The 15,353-nt window shown below is 48.2% G+C and overlaps 1 protein-coding gene across 1 annotated transcript; it reads right to left on the reverse strand.

Annotated features, from left to right (window-relative positions):
- Nucleotides 1–949: 949 nt before the first annotated feature.
- LOC144768386 (heat shock 70 kDa protein) lies at nt 950–3,459 on the reverse strand. Its single transcript, XM_078652014.1, has one exon. The coding sequence runs from the start codon at nt 3,154–3,156 to the stop codon at nt 1,219–1,221; it is 1,938 nt and encodes a 645-aa protein (XP_078508140.1). The 5' UTR covers nt 3,157–3,459; the 3' UTR covers nt 950–1,218.
- Between the last annotated feature and the right edge of the window lie 11,894 nt (nt 3,460–15,353).

Here is a 15,353-nt window from a genome sequence, read left to right on the forward strand (position 1 = left end):
GCCGGCTTTGTTTTAACTGAAACCATTGGTCTGCACACCAAAAATCTTTCTCATAATCAGTCGTGGCTGCTCCAGAAGAAGGCGCTGGTCGCCGAAACGCGCGTAGAGTACCAATTTGCCACTCCCCCAACCTTCACTTCATTTTTTATTAAAAGAATGTTTTAATATGTAAAATGTCCTTATTAGTATGACAATTCTCCTATTGTAGAATTTTTTTACTTGAATATATTGTATATTTTGAAATATGATTGTTTGTTTAATTATCAATAAAACCATGGAACTTTATAATATTGTTGTAGCTTAATTTCCTTGTTATTAATATCTTTGACATTGATCTGTTTTATAGGATTGCCTAGATTGTTACATATCAATTACTGTTTTGTTCCCTGGTCTAGGAATCTGATTCTTATAGAATACAGGGGGTCCTTGTTACATATACACTAGATGCAGTCAGTTTGCAATCTGGTTGCTGGTGTGATGTTTCAATTAAATGGGGATAGAAAGTGAGTACTGGAAGGACAGAGCCCCTGCATTGTTATGGGGGCTGCAGGAAGATACAATCTTCAGATGAGAGTTGTAGGTGAGATGAGGAGATGAAGGGAGAGATACTGTGATGGGACAGTGGAATAATTACACACTCTCTCCAGATGTCTCTTGTTTTGACATTACGCTTCCCCACCCCATCTTCCTCCTCCCTGCCCCCCCCCCCCCCCCACCACGGAGCACCTTTAATAAGACTCCCCCCACCCCAGGAACAGATATAGCTATCTCCACGTTAAGGAGTTCCAGAACAACGCTCAAACAGAAAACAGCATCAAGAAAACAATGAATTAAAATTAGAAACTGAATATATAAAAATATCTATTGTACCAAAAGGTTAACTTGTTCCGCCGTAGACATTTTCACAACAGAAGGCAATTTATTCACAAGGAAGAAACAAACAACTTCAAAGATAAACTACAAATATAATTTTATTTAAAGTGTTAAAAGTGCCAGCTTTGAAATGTTACATTTAAATCAGATTAAATATCTGCAAAATTGCTAACAGCATATCATCTCTCACACAACTAGACTTAAATAATAAAAATAAAAAACTCTTCATGTAAACATTAGGTTCTTCAATTAGCAGCACATATTGAATTTAAAAAAAGTAATCTGTCAATTCAGTAATTAAAAAACAGATGGGAGTCCATGAAAATAGTCCACTATTGTCCATCATTAATCTACTTCCTCAATGGTGGGTCCAGTGCCGGAGCTCCCTTGGCGAGCCTGAGCTCCACAGCTCCCATCAGGCATTCCCCCAGGCATCCCACCCTGGTATAATTTGGTGATGATGGGATTACAGACCTTCTCCAGCTCCTTCTGCTGGTGCTCATACTCCTCCTTCTCTGCCAGCTGATTGCTCTCCAACCAGGTGATAGTCTGGTTACATTTGTCCACAATCTTCTTCCGCTCATCTTCGCTGATCTTGTCTTTAAGTTTGTCATCCTCCACTGTGCTCTTCATGTTGAAGGCGTAGGACTCCAGTGCATTCTTGGCAGAGACTTTCTCTCTCTGGGCTTCATCATCTGCTTTGTACCTTTCTGCCTCCTGCACCATCCTCTCGATCTCCTCTTTGCTCAGTCGGCCCTTGTCATTGGTGATAGTGATCTTGTTCTGCTTGCCAGAACTCTTGTCCACAGCAGAGACATTCAAGATACCATTGGCATCTATATCAAAGGTCACCTCGATCTGTGGCACACCACGAGGGGCTGGTGGGATTCCGCTCAGATCAAATTTCCCCAGGAGATTGTTGTCCTTGGTCATGGCTCTTTCACCCTCATACACTTGAATGAGGACACCTGGCTGGTTATCAGAGTAGGTGGAGAATATCTGGGTTTGCTTGGTTGGGATGGTAGAGTTGCGTTTGATGAGGACAGTCATTACACCACCTGCTGTCTCAAGCCCTAGTGAGAGAGGTGCTACATCCAGGAGGAGCAAGTCTTGCACATTCTCAGACTTGTCCCCCATTAGTATAGCAGCCTGCACTGCTGCACCATAGGCCACAGCTTCGTCTGGGTTGATACTTTTGTTTAGTTCTCTGCCATTAAAAAAGTCTTGCAGTAGTTTTTGTATTTTGGGGATGCGAGTGGACCCTCCAACTAGCACAATGTCATGGATCTGAGCTTTGTCCAACTTGGCATCCCTCAAGGCCTTCTCCACAGGATCAAGAGTCCCTCTGAAGAGCTCGGCACACAGCTCCTCAAAGCGTGCTCTGGTGATGGAAGTGTAGAAATCGATGCCTTCGAACAGGGAGTCAATCTCGATGCTGGCCTGAGTGCTGGAAGACAGGGTCCTCTTGGCTCTCTCGCAAGCAGTTCTCAGTCTCCTAACTGCCCTCTTGTTCTGGCTGATGTCCTTCTTGTGCTTTCTTTTGAACTCCTCAATGAAGTGATTGACCATTCGGTTGTCAAAGTCTTCACCTCCCAAGTGGGTGTCTCCAGCTGTGGCCTTAACTTCAAAGATGCCATCATCAATGGTTAGAATGGAGACATCAAAGGTACCACCACCAAGGTCAAAGATCAGGACATTGCGCTCTCCTCTGCCACTCTTGTCCAGGCCATAGGCAATCGCGGCTGCTGTTGGCTCATTGATGATTCTCAGCACGTTTAAGCCAGCGATTACTCCAGCATCTTTAGTGGCCTGCCTCTGGGAGTCATTGAAGTAAGCAGGCACAGTGATGACAGCATTGGAGACTGGGTGTCCCAAGTATGCCTCGGCAATCTCCTTCATCTTGGTCAGAACCATGGAAGACACCTCCTCTGGGGAGAAAGTCTTGTTCTCACCTTTGTACTCCACCTGAACCTTGGGCTTCCCACCATCGCTCACCACCTTGAATGGCCAGTGCTTCATGTCCGCCTGCACAACTGTGTCATCAAACTTTCTGCCAATCAGTCTCTTCGCATCAAAGACAGTGTTCTGAGGGTTAAGGGCCACCTGGTTCTTGGCAGCATCTCCAATGAGCCTCTCAGTGTCTGTAAAGGCCACATAGCTGGGGGTGGTGCGGTTGCCCTGGTCGTTGGCGATGATCTCCACCTTGCCATGCTGGAAGACCCCCACACAGGAGTAGGTGGTGCCCAGGTCGATGCCAATGGCGACTCCTTTGGGTGCACTCATTTTCTGCAGTGTTGTCTGAGCAGTGAGCTCCGCTTCAAGATGCTTCACAGTCTCTTTTTGAAGTCTTCTGGCAACAGCTGGATATCTTCAAGAATTGCACCCTGGTAGAAGCCTCTGTGAGAAAAACTCTTTTCGGCAGGTGAGCAGGAGAAACTTCTTCTGCGGATGTGCGTCTCTGAAGTAGGGCGTTCAGACTGTGCTTCTTCTGTCAGTGTCTCGCCTTCAAGCGCTAGCCTTGCGCTGCAGTCTCCTCCGGGTCAGGAGTCTCTCTCCTTCTCTTCGATTTGCCTCTCTGAGGAATGACAGCTGACCGGCAACGCGCCGTATTTATACTATGCATGCCGAAGGGCTCGTGCGAGACCAGCCAATCACTGCGCGCCCAGCCCGCCCACCCTTCGACTCCATTCCCGAACATTCCCGAGGTCTCTTCGGCCGGGAAGCTTCTAGCGCTTGCCAGCACAAGCTGCGTAACAACCAATCAGGACGAGTTAAAACCCTGATGTCACTACACAGACGAACATAACAGAAAAGGGACTAAAGCCTAAATCCTCGCCCTACTCATGGGCCCCCATGTTGGACGAGAAAGTCGCGGAAGCGCTTGTGTTGAATAGAACCACCTGTTCCAAAACACAAGACATTTTATCAAGTTACACCATCGCCTTCCATGTAAGAAATATCTTTCATACAGTGCCACACTTTGCTCTTACGATTCACTTGAGTGAGAAACGGCATCCGTCCTATCATATTACATCATGACTACATGTCCCAGAATGCAGTGTTACCGTGTTACATGCATTCATGTTGATGTGAACGCGTTTACTAATGGAACACAACAGTTTTCAAAGGAAAACATTAGGACGCTTTATTTCTTAGTGAACCCCGTACCTCTGGTGTTCTATTATTAGGGCGGCTTATCGTCCTTTCAGGAACCTTTCAGATCGATCAGGCTAGCAACAAGTGCGCATGCGCACATTAGCTGGCCGTATGGAAGCATCTTGAACATTCCATAAATGCCAGACAAATAGTTATTTACATGGACATGCCTCTCGTCTCTAATTGGTCAATGCATGCCGAGCCTCTCGTGGTGCTAGGCGTTTCCTAAGGTCCTCTGATAAGCAGGCTTCGAGAATCTGCTCGTTGACCCCGCCCACGTCTCCTCTGATTGGGCCTCAGTAGTGACAGTTCGAGAAAGAGCCAGATGTGTGAAAAAGAGGAATAGTGATTGGTCGTAGAACCTATTTGGCATAAGCAGCTGCCAGCATTACATAGGCACCTACATACAGAGGCGTGAGAGCATTCTTGCCAACATTTAGGAAGAGAGAAGGCTTTGAAGTGATGCAGGTTCAAGCAGGTAGCAACTTATACACAGGCATTTTTGGCTTTAAAAATGTGGGGGCAGATTTACAAGCCCCTTGCTCCCCTTTTACGCCGCCGTTGCGTCACTTTTGTGACGCAGCGACGGCGCAAAAGTTGCGCTATGGTGCGGGGTACTTACAACGTGACGCATCTGGGAGATGCGTCACGTTGTAAAGCCCTGCGCCAGAAGGAGGCGTTCCTGCGCCGGGGTGGGGTGGGGGCGTTCTGGCGCAGGAACGCCTCCTAAAGTGGCTGAGCGTGCTGCGTCAAACCCTGCGCCTGCTTGAAGCAGGCGTAAGGATTGACGCAGCATTGTACAGATAGGGCCCCCCAGAGCATTGCTGGAGCTTGCGACGCAACTCCAGCAAGGCGCCGCTTTTACGGCACAGATGCATCATGCATCTGTGCCGTTTTTGCCCCATGGTGCGCTGCATTGTAAATGCGGCGCATCCATGGTGGCGGAGGCATGGCGCACAATAATTGGCGCATCCCTGCTTATATGCAGGGATGCGCCAGTTATTGTAAATCTGCCCCGTGGAGTCCTTTGCCTGATCCGGTGTGTTGGTATGTATGTATGGGGCTCACTGAATACAGAGTGTATTCACATGTCAAACACCGGCCAGGGGGTCATTTCCTTTCTTGCATTAGGACCCTTTACTCACTGACTAATGCAGGATCAGGCAAGAGAGGGTGTTCCATACGAATGGGAGAGCATTCAGATTTAATGTTTCTCATGTTTATTGTGCACTGTTCTCTCTTTCTATTATGCTCCTTTTTGACTCTCTTCCTCTCTCTCGATCCTTATGCATACATAACTACATTTTGAAACAAGACAGAGGAAGATTTTGGAGAAAAAAAAACGGGGGCACTTCGTTTTCCCCATTGACATACATTGAAGCAGAGGGAATTTCAGAAACGCGATAAACATTTTAATTGTATTTAAAAAACATAACTGGTGTACTTTACTTTTACATGCACTAGCATGGAAAAACCACTAAAGTTGTTTTTTACTGTTGTAAGGACTATTTCTCCCCGTGACTAAAACTGGGTTCAACTGTTCAAGGAAAGCCAAGTTCTTAAAAATACGTAACATCTGTTTCAAAACAAATGACCTGCTACGGACAGCGTTTATCTATATTAAACCCCTGAAAGTCACCTGCCACGACGACGACCCTACCGAATTTACGAGGCCATTTCCGCCATCGCCGGAGAGAGCGTAGATCAACGGGGGCGCGAACTCCGTCTTCACTGTCTGTGGGTCCGGACTTGGATTTGATTCTTAGTGGGCAGCGGGACGCCCTGCAGGCGGTGGCAGAAATCAGCGGCTCACTGGTGGCTGAGGATGCATCCAACTCCAGCCAAAGGGACCTCTCCAGCGATGACGAGCAGATCTATGGCCTACGAAACTCACAGGACTCAACTGCAGCCGCGGTGCGTCCATTGGGGCGTTGGGGCGTAGCCCCACCAGCCACAATGGACCCGCATCGCGGCCACCGGCCGCAATCCTATCTATAAAATACATTGCAGCAGCAACAATCAGCCTCAGCCCACCGCCGGGAATTGTGCAGGGGGGGGTGGCCTGCAGCTTGAGTGACACTCAGGCTGCAGCAGACCGTAGTGCGCAGTCCCACTGGGGAACTTACAGTGCACTGTGCGCATGCTTGGGATAGTTGGCAACTATCTCAAGCATGCGCACTTTAAGTTCCCCAGCGGGACCCGGGGGTACTTGTTCGCCTGCCACAGCCCGGGTTTTCAAAGGGCGACAGGGCGAGCAGCAAATGTGCCACCCTAGCCAATCCTGGCACATAGGCTGGTCCACCACGCAGCATCCATCATTGGATGCCGCGCGTGGGGGTGGCACACACACTGTCGCACGCGCTGCGAGGAGGATGTCCGCCCGCTTAACGGACAGGAAAATACCTTTCCGAGATTAGCCAAGTCCTTGTGAAATGGCTTTTAATAGCCCTTGGATCGCCGGTCTCTGACTCTGAGGTAACGCAAAGTTTGTTTCTATTCGAGGAGAAAACAATCCCACACCTGGGCTGAGGGCTCGGTGGAATGTGCCTTTCCTGCCAGTGGGAACGGGCTCTAGGTTGCTGGCAGGGTCTCCCTCATGCAGGCTGTCTCGAGGTCGGCTCCAACCCCTGTTTCCTACTTGGGATGTATTGGTTGTGGCACAGGCTAATGAGCACCCGTTCACTCTGACGGGCCGCATTTCCCACCACCGGAGGGATGTTGCCCGAAGCTGGTGACGTACGTGCTGGTAGGGCGGAGGATCCCACATTCAGCCTGGGCCTCCTTGGTCGATGCACAGGCACTGATTTATTTTACATGAGTGGTTTCCTTCAGCACCAGGTGACAATTCCGAAGACCAGGGAAATCCGGGCATTGCATGGATGTTGGTGTCTCGCTGAAAAGTGAAAGTGGAGACCGGGATGATGTCATTTAAAAGAGTTGTCCCCACCTCTCACCTTTTCACCCTTGAGGGATTCATCCATGATCCATCTCAGGCACCGCATACACAGTGGGTTGTTGATCATTTTGCCCTGCTGCACAGGCATATCCAGACACCACCGTACTAAACAAAGCAGTGGGCAGGAGGATAGTGAAGTATTTTAGCAACTGATGAATTGTTGGGCTCCGTGGGAAGAATTCTGAGAACGGGGTGGGCCCTGGAGCGAGCAGCCACACTGGGCCCTGGCTTCGGGCAGGGGTGTCGTGTTTACCAATATATTATGGTGTGAAGAGCTATTACTGCCTCGAAGGATTGGAGGTTTTGCCTAGTGGAAGCTTTAACTCATGTATGGTAGCACAGTGGGTTAACACACCTGCTGCAAAATGTGTGTACAATGCAGATCACAAGCGCATTTAATGTATATAGCTCATTGGGTTATTCCGCTGCTCTGAGAGGTCCTGTTGTATGGCAGCGTAAACTACAAATTCTAGATTAGAGCGTGATAAAACGTACCCAGCCTTTCAAAGGGCGCTAATAGGGTAGGAGGACTCAGTGGCAAGGGACAGTGCTGTTCAGCAGGCATGTTGACTGTTGGAGTTTCTGGAGAATTCGAGCATGAACCTGCAGATTGCAACACAGGTCCCCACTGCATTAGAGCCCCCCCCCCGCTCTGTGCATGATGTGCACGGTCTGATTGCAGACACGAGCGTGTAGGCAATAAACAAAGAATTGAGCACTCCTCAACATCCCTAGATTAGCCTATCACAGTGCAGCGCAACAGCAATTTTGCAGGCAATACCCACTTATGCTTACTTTTCAACTTGCCAGTGCAGATAAGTATTATTAAGTAGGGATGGCCTCTAGGTCAAGGGGTCATAGCACTAGAATTATTATTAGTCATAATATATGTGCACAGAAGGTGTGTCCAGACATCTGCTCCTTTGAGGGACGGGAGGTGGGTGTCCAACTGGAACCCTAAACAGATACCCCAAGTTGGAACTACCAGGAAGCAGCAGAGGGAAAGAAAATGAGACGAGAGGGAAAGGATAGCCTCATAGAGAAAGAGACAGGCAGTAATAAGTGGCAGGCACAGCTGAGATGCAGAGGAGACGGGAAGTGATGGAGGTGGTGAATACCGGAGAGAGAGAGAGAGATGGGGGCAGCGATTCCCAAAAAGGAAAAGGGGTTTTCGGAAAGGGGTTAAGAATAAGGGCGCGAGGGGCGAGATAATGAATGTATGTGGGTGGGGGTAAGGCATGTCTCAAAGGAATTAGGGAGGGGGGGCTCAGATATAACAATATGATGCCGTATTCACAAAGAGTAGAGCGAATTCACCCCTTGTTGGCGTTTGTCTTATATAACATGTCCTATACACTGTTTCACACACCTATGATTGCTAGTCTCTGTGTAATGTGTGCGTTATGTACAGTGCTGTTATGTACAGTGGTGTCCATTCGACTTCCTATGTTGCTGGAGTGCATTTGTTTTTTTTGCAACTGATTCTATGACTTTTTGGGGTGTATCCTCGAAAGTTTCCTGTTAATGTGGCTGACCTGCTTGCTGAAGTGCACTTTATACTTGCTTTTCAGTGACACCAAGTATTGCTGGTTTAATTCGATTCCGTTTGCTGACTTGTGATGCACGGCTTGATGGGTGCATGCGTTTGTTTCCCTGTGACTAGTTTGTTCTGATATAATTGTCTTATTTGCAATAGTTTTCAGTATACAGTTCGCTCAATCAGTTATGATTTTATGTGACTACCTGGATTCCTGGAGTGCCTCTGACTTCGTTCTGTTTCTTTACTTTTTGTGACTGTTGGTCCTGCGGGGAAACATTTTCAATTTATGTTGTCTTGTTTACTGGGAGCATTGCTTTTATTTTCCTTTAGTGTAATAGGCTGGCTGGTGAAGTGCACTTCCCATAGTGTGCAGTCACTTCAATTTGCCTTTAGGTGACTACCTGGCTTGATGGTGGTTTTTTATTTGATTTCATGTAATTCCTTGTCTTGATGAGTGCATTGGTTTTAGTTTGTTTGAGGTAACTGCTTCACATGCTGGTTTCATCACACAGCTGACACCCAGCTGACACCCACCCTGAGAAAGCCAGAGCTGCCCTGTTAGTGGTATCAACACCAGTGTGCTTAGGTTCCTTACAGCTCCTTCACTTGAAGTGGGTTACCACCTACCCGTTACTTTTTGTATCCTGCTCGTACCAAGTCAGATCCAGACCCAGACCAGTCCCCACAGTTGCTCCGGATTAAGGGACATTGTCATGTCATCTCAGGCGCGATGTAAAGACTCCCAGTGAGCTGAGGACTCAGCTCCTCAAAACCTGGATTTTTAATCTCCCCGACGACTGGACTAAAGCCGCTATCTAGCTCCCCCCCTCCCATCACTCTGTGATTTGGGCTCAAGGATTCACAGCGCCATGATGCTCCTTCCGGAGCGAACGCCGCGCTTTATAAATACCCCTCCAAATACTCCAATACTCCAAAGGACTCTTTTGGCTCAAGAACCAACTAGCTGGAGACCCTTGTGGTTGTTTAAAGATTTAAGATCAGCCTGTAACTCAGTCTTGAGCTGGGTGGGTGACCTCGATTACAAAGTGGCTGTGCCAGATGACCCCTTTTGCCTGTCTCCCCTTCAGACGCAGAGGGCATAACACTGGGGGGTGCTCAACCCTGCCAAAAAACTGAGGGGTGACCCTAAGAGCACAGCTGCCATCCAATCAGGGGTGGGATGCTTTGGTGTGCTGGTCTGGTTTTCTGGGTGTATTGGCTCAAGTTTTTCCCATGCAATTGATTGGGTGTCTTGGTAAGTTGCTTTTATGTGAATGTCTGACTTATGACTGCGCATTCCTTTCAGTGTGCACTTGCTTCAGTTTACTTTTTGAGTCACTGTCTAGTTTGCTGGATGTATTGCTTTCATTTTTCTTTCATTAAACTGTTTGACTTGCTTGGTGCTTTTATGTTGGTGCCTGCAATGCTGAGGTGTACTCTTCTTCAGTTTAAATGTATGTGACTGGCCTGTTGACTAGCACCCTGCTTTCAAAGTGAAGGTTCACAGGTTCACACTTGCTTTAGTTTGCTTTTGTATGGTTGACTGCATGCACTGTTTTGCTGGATGCATTGCTTTAAGTTACTACTTGATGCATTGCTTTCAGTTCGCTTTCAAGTAATTGCCTCTCATTTTCCTAATGCTTTGTGAAGGCTGTTTCCCAACTGCTGTGCAACTTCTTCTACTCTTAGAGCTGAGATTTTCATGAAAGTCTTATAGTCTGAATTCAGCACCTGAGCGTAATAGGACGGGATGTATGAAGCTCTGTGGTTATACTAAATAAGCAGCTACCTATGTTAGGCCATCTATTAATGTAATAACTGCACTTTCACAATTGCTTTATTAACCTTCCTGCTTTCTCAAATTTGCTTGAAAATGCACGATTTTTCTTCTTTTTTTTCAAACTTTTCTTGAGGGGGCTAACCACTCCAAACCCCCCTTTTGGGGTTCTGGCTCGCTCGCTGCGCTCGCTCGCTAAGGTGCTGTATGCAAATCACTTTGCGCCCCACCACGTTGAAATGTCACCCACCGCCCCTGCTCAACTGACCTGTCAGATGTCACACAGCAGACTGCTGACATGATAATGTGAACATTGCGAGGCCCTTTTCTTGATTGGACTGCAGCTTGAGGTATTGTAGTTGATTTATGGGGGTAGGAGGCCGTAAACGCTATAATCATACATGATAGAAACTGCTGTGATTCTGTATATCCGTATGTGGGCGTGGGTGGCATCATTATACGGGGAGAGAAGGCGGGACTTACACATATATTCTGTTACTGTTGCGTAGCCGCAAATACATGTGGGTAGTCTGATGGGGTCTCCCAGGGGTGGTGTGCAAGAGCTGCCTTCTTTCTGTCATATTCTGCCTGTGGGGGGGGGGCCTCTGAGACATAGGACACACAGATTGTACGTTACCTATACGTTGCGCGCAGCACAACCCCCGGATTGTTTTTTTGACCGTTATCTCTATTGAGAGTTTGAACAATTGCTGGTTGCACTATCGCCCTTTTGGAATTGTTTATGCTTCTATATTTGTTTTGGTTATATTGTGAGATATTCTCTATTACATATTGTTCCACTCAACACAACATGCCACGAGTCAGTATGCTAGGGACATTGTACATTTCGAGGTCATTCACATTGCGCGGGATGTTGGACTGCTACAGGTGCATGGCCGCTTAACACATTGTATTGACTATGTCTGCGCTTAAAATAGGTACGTGGAATGTGAGGGGCATGCATTTGCCGTCATGTAGGTATCAGATATACTCATACCTTAAACGACACCTCCACAAATAGCTCTTCTGCAGGAGACACACTTGGCCAAACCAGAAATCCAACGCTTGCACCGCCGATGGCGTGGCCAATTGTATGCCACGGGATATTCGGCTTTTGCACGCGGCGCTCTAATATGGGTGAGACCAGGGTTCCCACTCAACATCATACAACGGCTGATAGACACTGAGGGCAGGTATGTAGTGGTTAAGGGCACATTGGATGGCCAGCAGATTGTCATTACTTCATTATACGCTCCCAACATAGAGCAGGCTGCTTACTTTGACAATATATCGCGTGTATTGGCGCCATGGCATGGTGTGCCTATGCTATTGGGAGGGGACTATAACAGAGTACTTGATGTATCGTTAGACCGCTCCTTCCCACCCCTTTCGGGCACAAACACACACAATGCCATGAAGGTGTTTACCAACTGGGCGACACAATAGCGCCTCAGAGACGCCTGGAGACATCGCAACCCCCATGTTAAAGTGTATTCTTCTACTCGGGTGCTCATGATTTACATGTGCGGCTGGACCGCTACATGATTTTGGAGGAGCTACTCCCACATATATCCGCTGTCAATTATTTGGGCAGAACGCATTCTGATCAGTATCCACATATATTGGAGATGTCATGGGAGCGCCCCAGGCCACCAATTCCAACCTGGTGGTTGCAACCGGATGCGCTACTGGATGCACCCTTCCGGAACCTGTTAGCCACTAATATCACGCAATACTTTGAAGAAAATACTGACACCGCCACGACGCCTCGGGTAGAATGGGATGCGTTTAAAGTAGTGGTCAGAGGTGACTGCCTCTGTTCGCAAGCGGTTATGCGGCGGCAGCTAGAGGCTGAACTCACACGCCTTGAAACTGCCCTGCTCCGCAGGGAAGGTGAGGCATTGGAGGGTGAGGACGATGGGTCCTTGGTGCGTGATAGAGGGAAACACTCCGGATTGTTAGAACGGCTCCGCAATTTGAATTATGCAGCACACTCGGCGCGCACCCACCACATGGGTGACAAGCCTGGCAAGTTGCTGACGTGGCTGATAGGGCAGGATGCAGTTACCACGCCAGTGACGTCCATTCGGAATACACAAGGCGTCACGGTGCATACTCAGAGTGAAATACATAATGCCTTTGTAGGACACTATTCCACGCTGTACAGGTCCCGCCTGCTGGAGACAGACGCGGACATGCGGGAGTATCTCTCTGCCCCGAGGCTGCCCCAACTGATGGAGCATCAGCAGGAGGAATAGGTGCTCCTCTGCAACCGGAGGAAATAAGGGACAGTATTTTCTCCCTCTCGAATGGTAAATCCCCGGGTCCGGATGGACTACCAGCTGAATTTTATAAAGCCTACTCAGATATACTGATCCCGGAGCTGTTGCGGGTCTATATGGCAGCTGTAGATGACTCGGCCCTCACACCCTCGCAGGATGAGGAAACACTGATCTCCCTTTGATTAGTTGGAGTGGTCCTATCTCGCTACGGTCCTGCGCAAATACGAGTTGGGTGACGGGTACCTGCAGCTGGTGCAATTATTGTACCAGCACCTCACGGTGTGGACCCGCATGGGCAGGCTGATCTCGGATACGTTTAGAGTCAGGCGTGGAACCAGGCAGGGATGTCCTCTATCTCCATTGTTCTTTTCCCTTGCCATGGAGCCTCTTGCGGCCTTGCTCCGTGACCGAGCTTTCCAGACGGACTTCGGCGTACTGGAAGACGCGATCGCGCGTTCCTGCCTCAGCACACAGGCACCATCCTGGCTGAAGGCATTTACCTTGACGGCATCGTCCGTCACCTACCAATTCTAATTAAACAATTTTCCGAGAAGCTGATAACCACAGTTTTCCACAATCTGATTAGCACCACAGTGTACCCGGCTGGGCCCAGTGTAAGTTAAATTTACGTTCCTCTATCACGCATGGGTTGCGAAATGTGTAAATCTGCACACCCTAAGATGTCCCGCAAAGATCAGTCCTGACGAGACCCCTATTCTTACGGGTCGAAACGCCGTCGACGCCATAGGAAATGAACCGCGCAAACAGTGCCTATGAATACAGATAGCCACTGTGTAATCATTGTTTGTACTATTGTTTTTGGTCATTTTCCTCTTTCTTGTAAATATCCCCAGTAGAAACCTGTATATATTCACCAACTGTCACTTAATTAGGCCTTGGTTCTCACAAAAACACTTGGACACTGCATTTTTTCTGAAATACTATGTGTATAACTGTATATAATTGATGAAACCATTGTTTTGAAATACAAAAACTTTAATGACAAAAAACCTTGCATCTTGAGCCTTGCTTCTCCCCTTGACATCCCTTGCAAAACCCTCTACTACTTTAAAATCGCTATTACGCTATGTATTGACTATGCACCGTACAATTAATATACCGCAGGAACCATTGTTTTCTTGATAAACTAATCACCCTGGTTCCTCTGTGAGTAGGGTTCCCTTGTCCTTCCCTTGTTGCTCCGTGGGAGTGGCGTGGACTGGGGTATCCCCCTGGATGATGGTCTCCACACAGTGTCCCTGTATGCAGATGACCTACTGCTGTACATAAGAAACCTCCATGCAGTGCCGCCCACCATATCCGCGCTATTTCGCGGCTTCGAGGAAGTATCAGGCCTTAAGGTGAATTGGGCTGATATAGTTCTTAACGGACTGCGCTTGCTTGGTATCCGACCATGTTCAGATACCTGGGCAACTACATCTATAGACCCCCAGCAGACATCTTGGAGGGTAACCTAGTGCGTGCCGTCTCCTCCGTAAGGGCGCAGATACAATTTTGGAAGACTCTACCACTCCCAGTGATGAGCCGTATTACTTTAGCAAAGATGATAGTACTGCCAAGACTGTTATATTATTTAGCAAACCTTCCGGTATATGTTCCGGTGCGGCTGTTTCGGGAATTGGAGGTATTATTTAGAGGTTTGATCTGGAATGCAGGGCGACCTAGGATAGCACTACAGAAATTGTACGCACCACCAGAGAGCGGAGACTTGGCAGTCCCACATTTGGAACTATATTACCTAGCTGCGCAATACAATGGGTCACAAGGTGGCTGAGTGGTATAAATGTGGCGGACACGGCGACCGAGTCATCGACATGGATGCAGAATCAAATCTATAGTTTGTTTCATCCACTAGCGAAACTCCCCCGCCCGCCGCAGATACATATAGAATTAGCCCACAGATGCTACCGGAGGAGCCTTCAGCTCACAAAAGACACAATCCCTTATGCCCGACGCTGCCGCTTATCGGGATACCTAGAGGCAGAGACTCTGTGACAGACGTAGTGCTGGCACCATGGACTGCAGCGGGAGTGGAGACTTTAGGAGACTTATACGCAGGCGGTGCCCTTATGCCTTTTGCAACCCTAACGACAGACAGCGGCGTAACGGTAGGTGCAGTTCCTTCTACATGCAGCCATCATACGGATGCTGACATCGGCATGGGGTGACTTGACAAACGAACCACCGACCCACCAGCTGTTGCACTATCTACATGTGATGGGGGAGGGGTCACACGTGATCCACTGGCTAGTGCAGGCCTTACTTACTCATGTACTGAAGTCGCCACAGAGTCTCCATGCACGTTGGACTGAGGACAGAGGCCGCCCATGGACTGACAAGGAATGGGAATGCGTTTTAGCCGGAACCACATATATATCATGCAATTCACAGTTTAAACTTCACGATTCTCCACGATGCCGACTACTAGGCACTGACCTTCTGCATATGCTGTGGTTTTGCCACTCACTTTTATCCTACTGGCGCGCAGTAACGGAGACACTTACGAACAGCACTAACACTGAAGTACCAAACACATGGGAGGTCTGTATCCTGGGGTTTTACAAACAGACAAAAACTAATAAAGTAAGTTCTAGATTCCGTGACCTAGGCCTCATAACCGCAAAACGATTGATAACCAAGAGGTGGAAACATAAGAACCCACCGGAGGTGCCCCACTGGTTAAAATCCCTAGAGATCTGGGCGCAGGCAGAGAGCACTATTTTACATAGGGAGGAAACAGGGTTACGC

The sequence above is a fragment of the Lissotriton helveticus genome, chromosome 1_1 (assembly GCF_964261635.1).
Source record: "Lissotriton helveticus chromosome 1_1, aLisHel1.1, whole genome shotgun sequence".
NCBI lineage: Eukaryota > Metazoa > Chordata > Amphibia > Caudata > Salamandridae > Lissotriton > Lissotriton helveticus.

Excerpts from the sequence above, each read along its gene's own strand:
- LOC144768386 (XM_078652014.1), bottom strand. The coding sequence starts at position 3,156 with ATGAGTGCACCCAAAGGAGTCGCCATTGGCATCGACCTGGGCACCACC.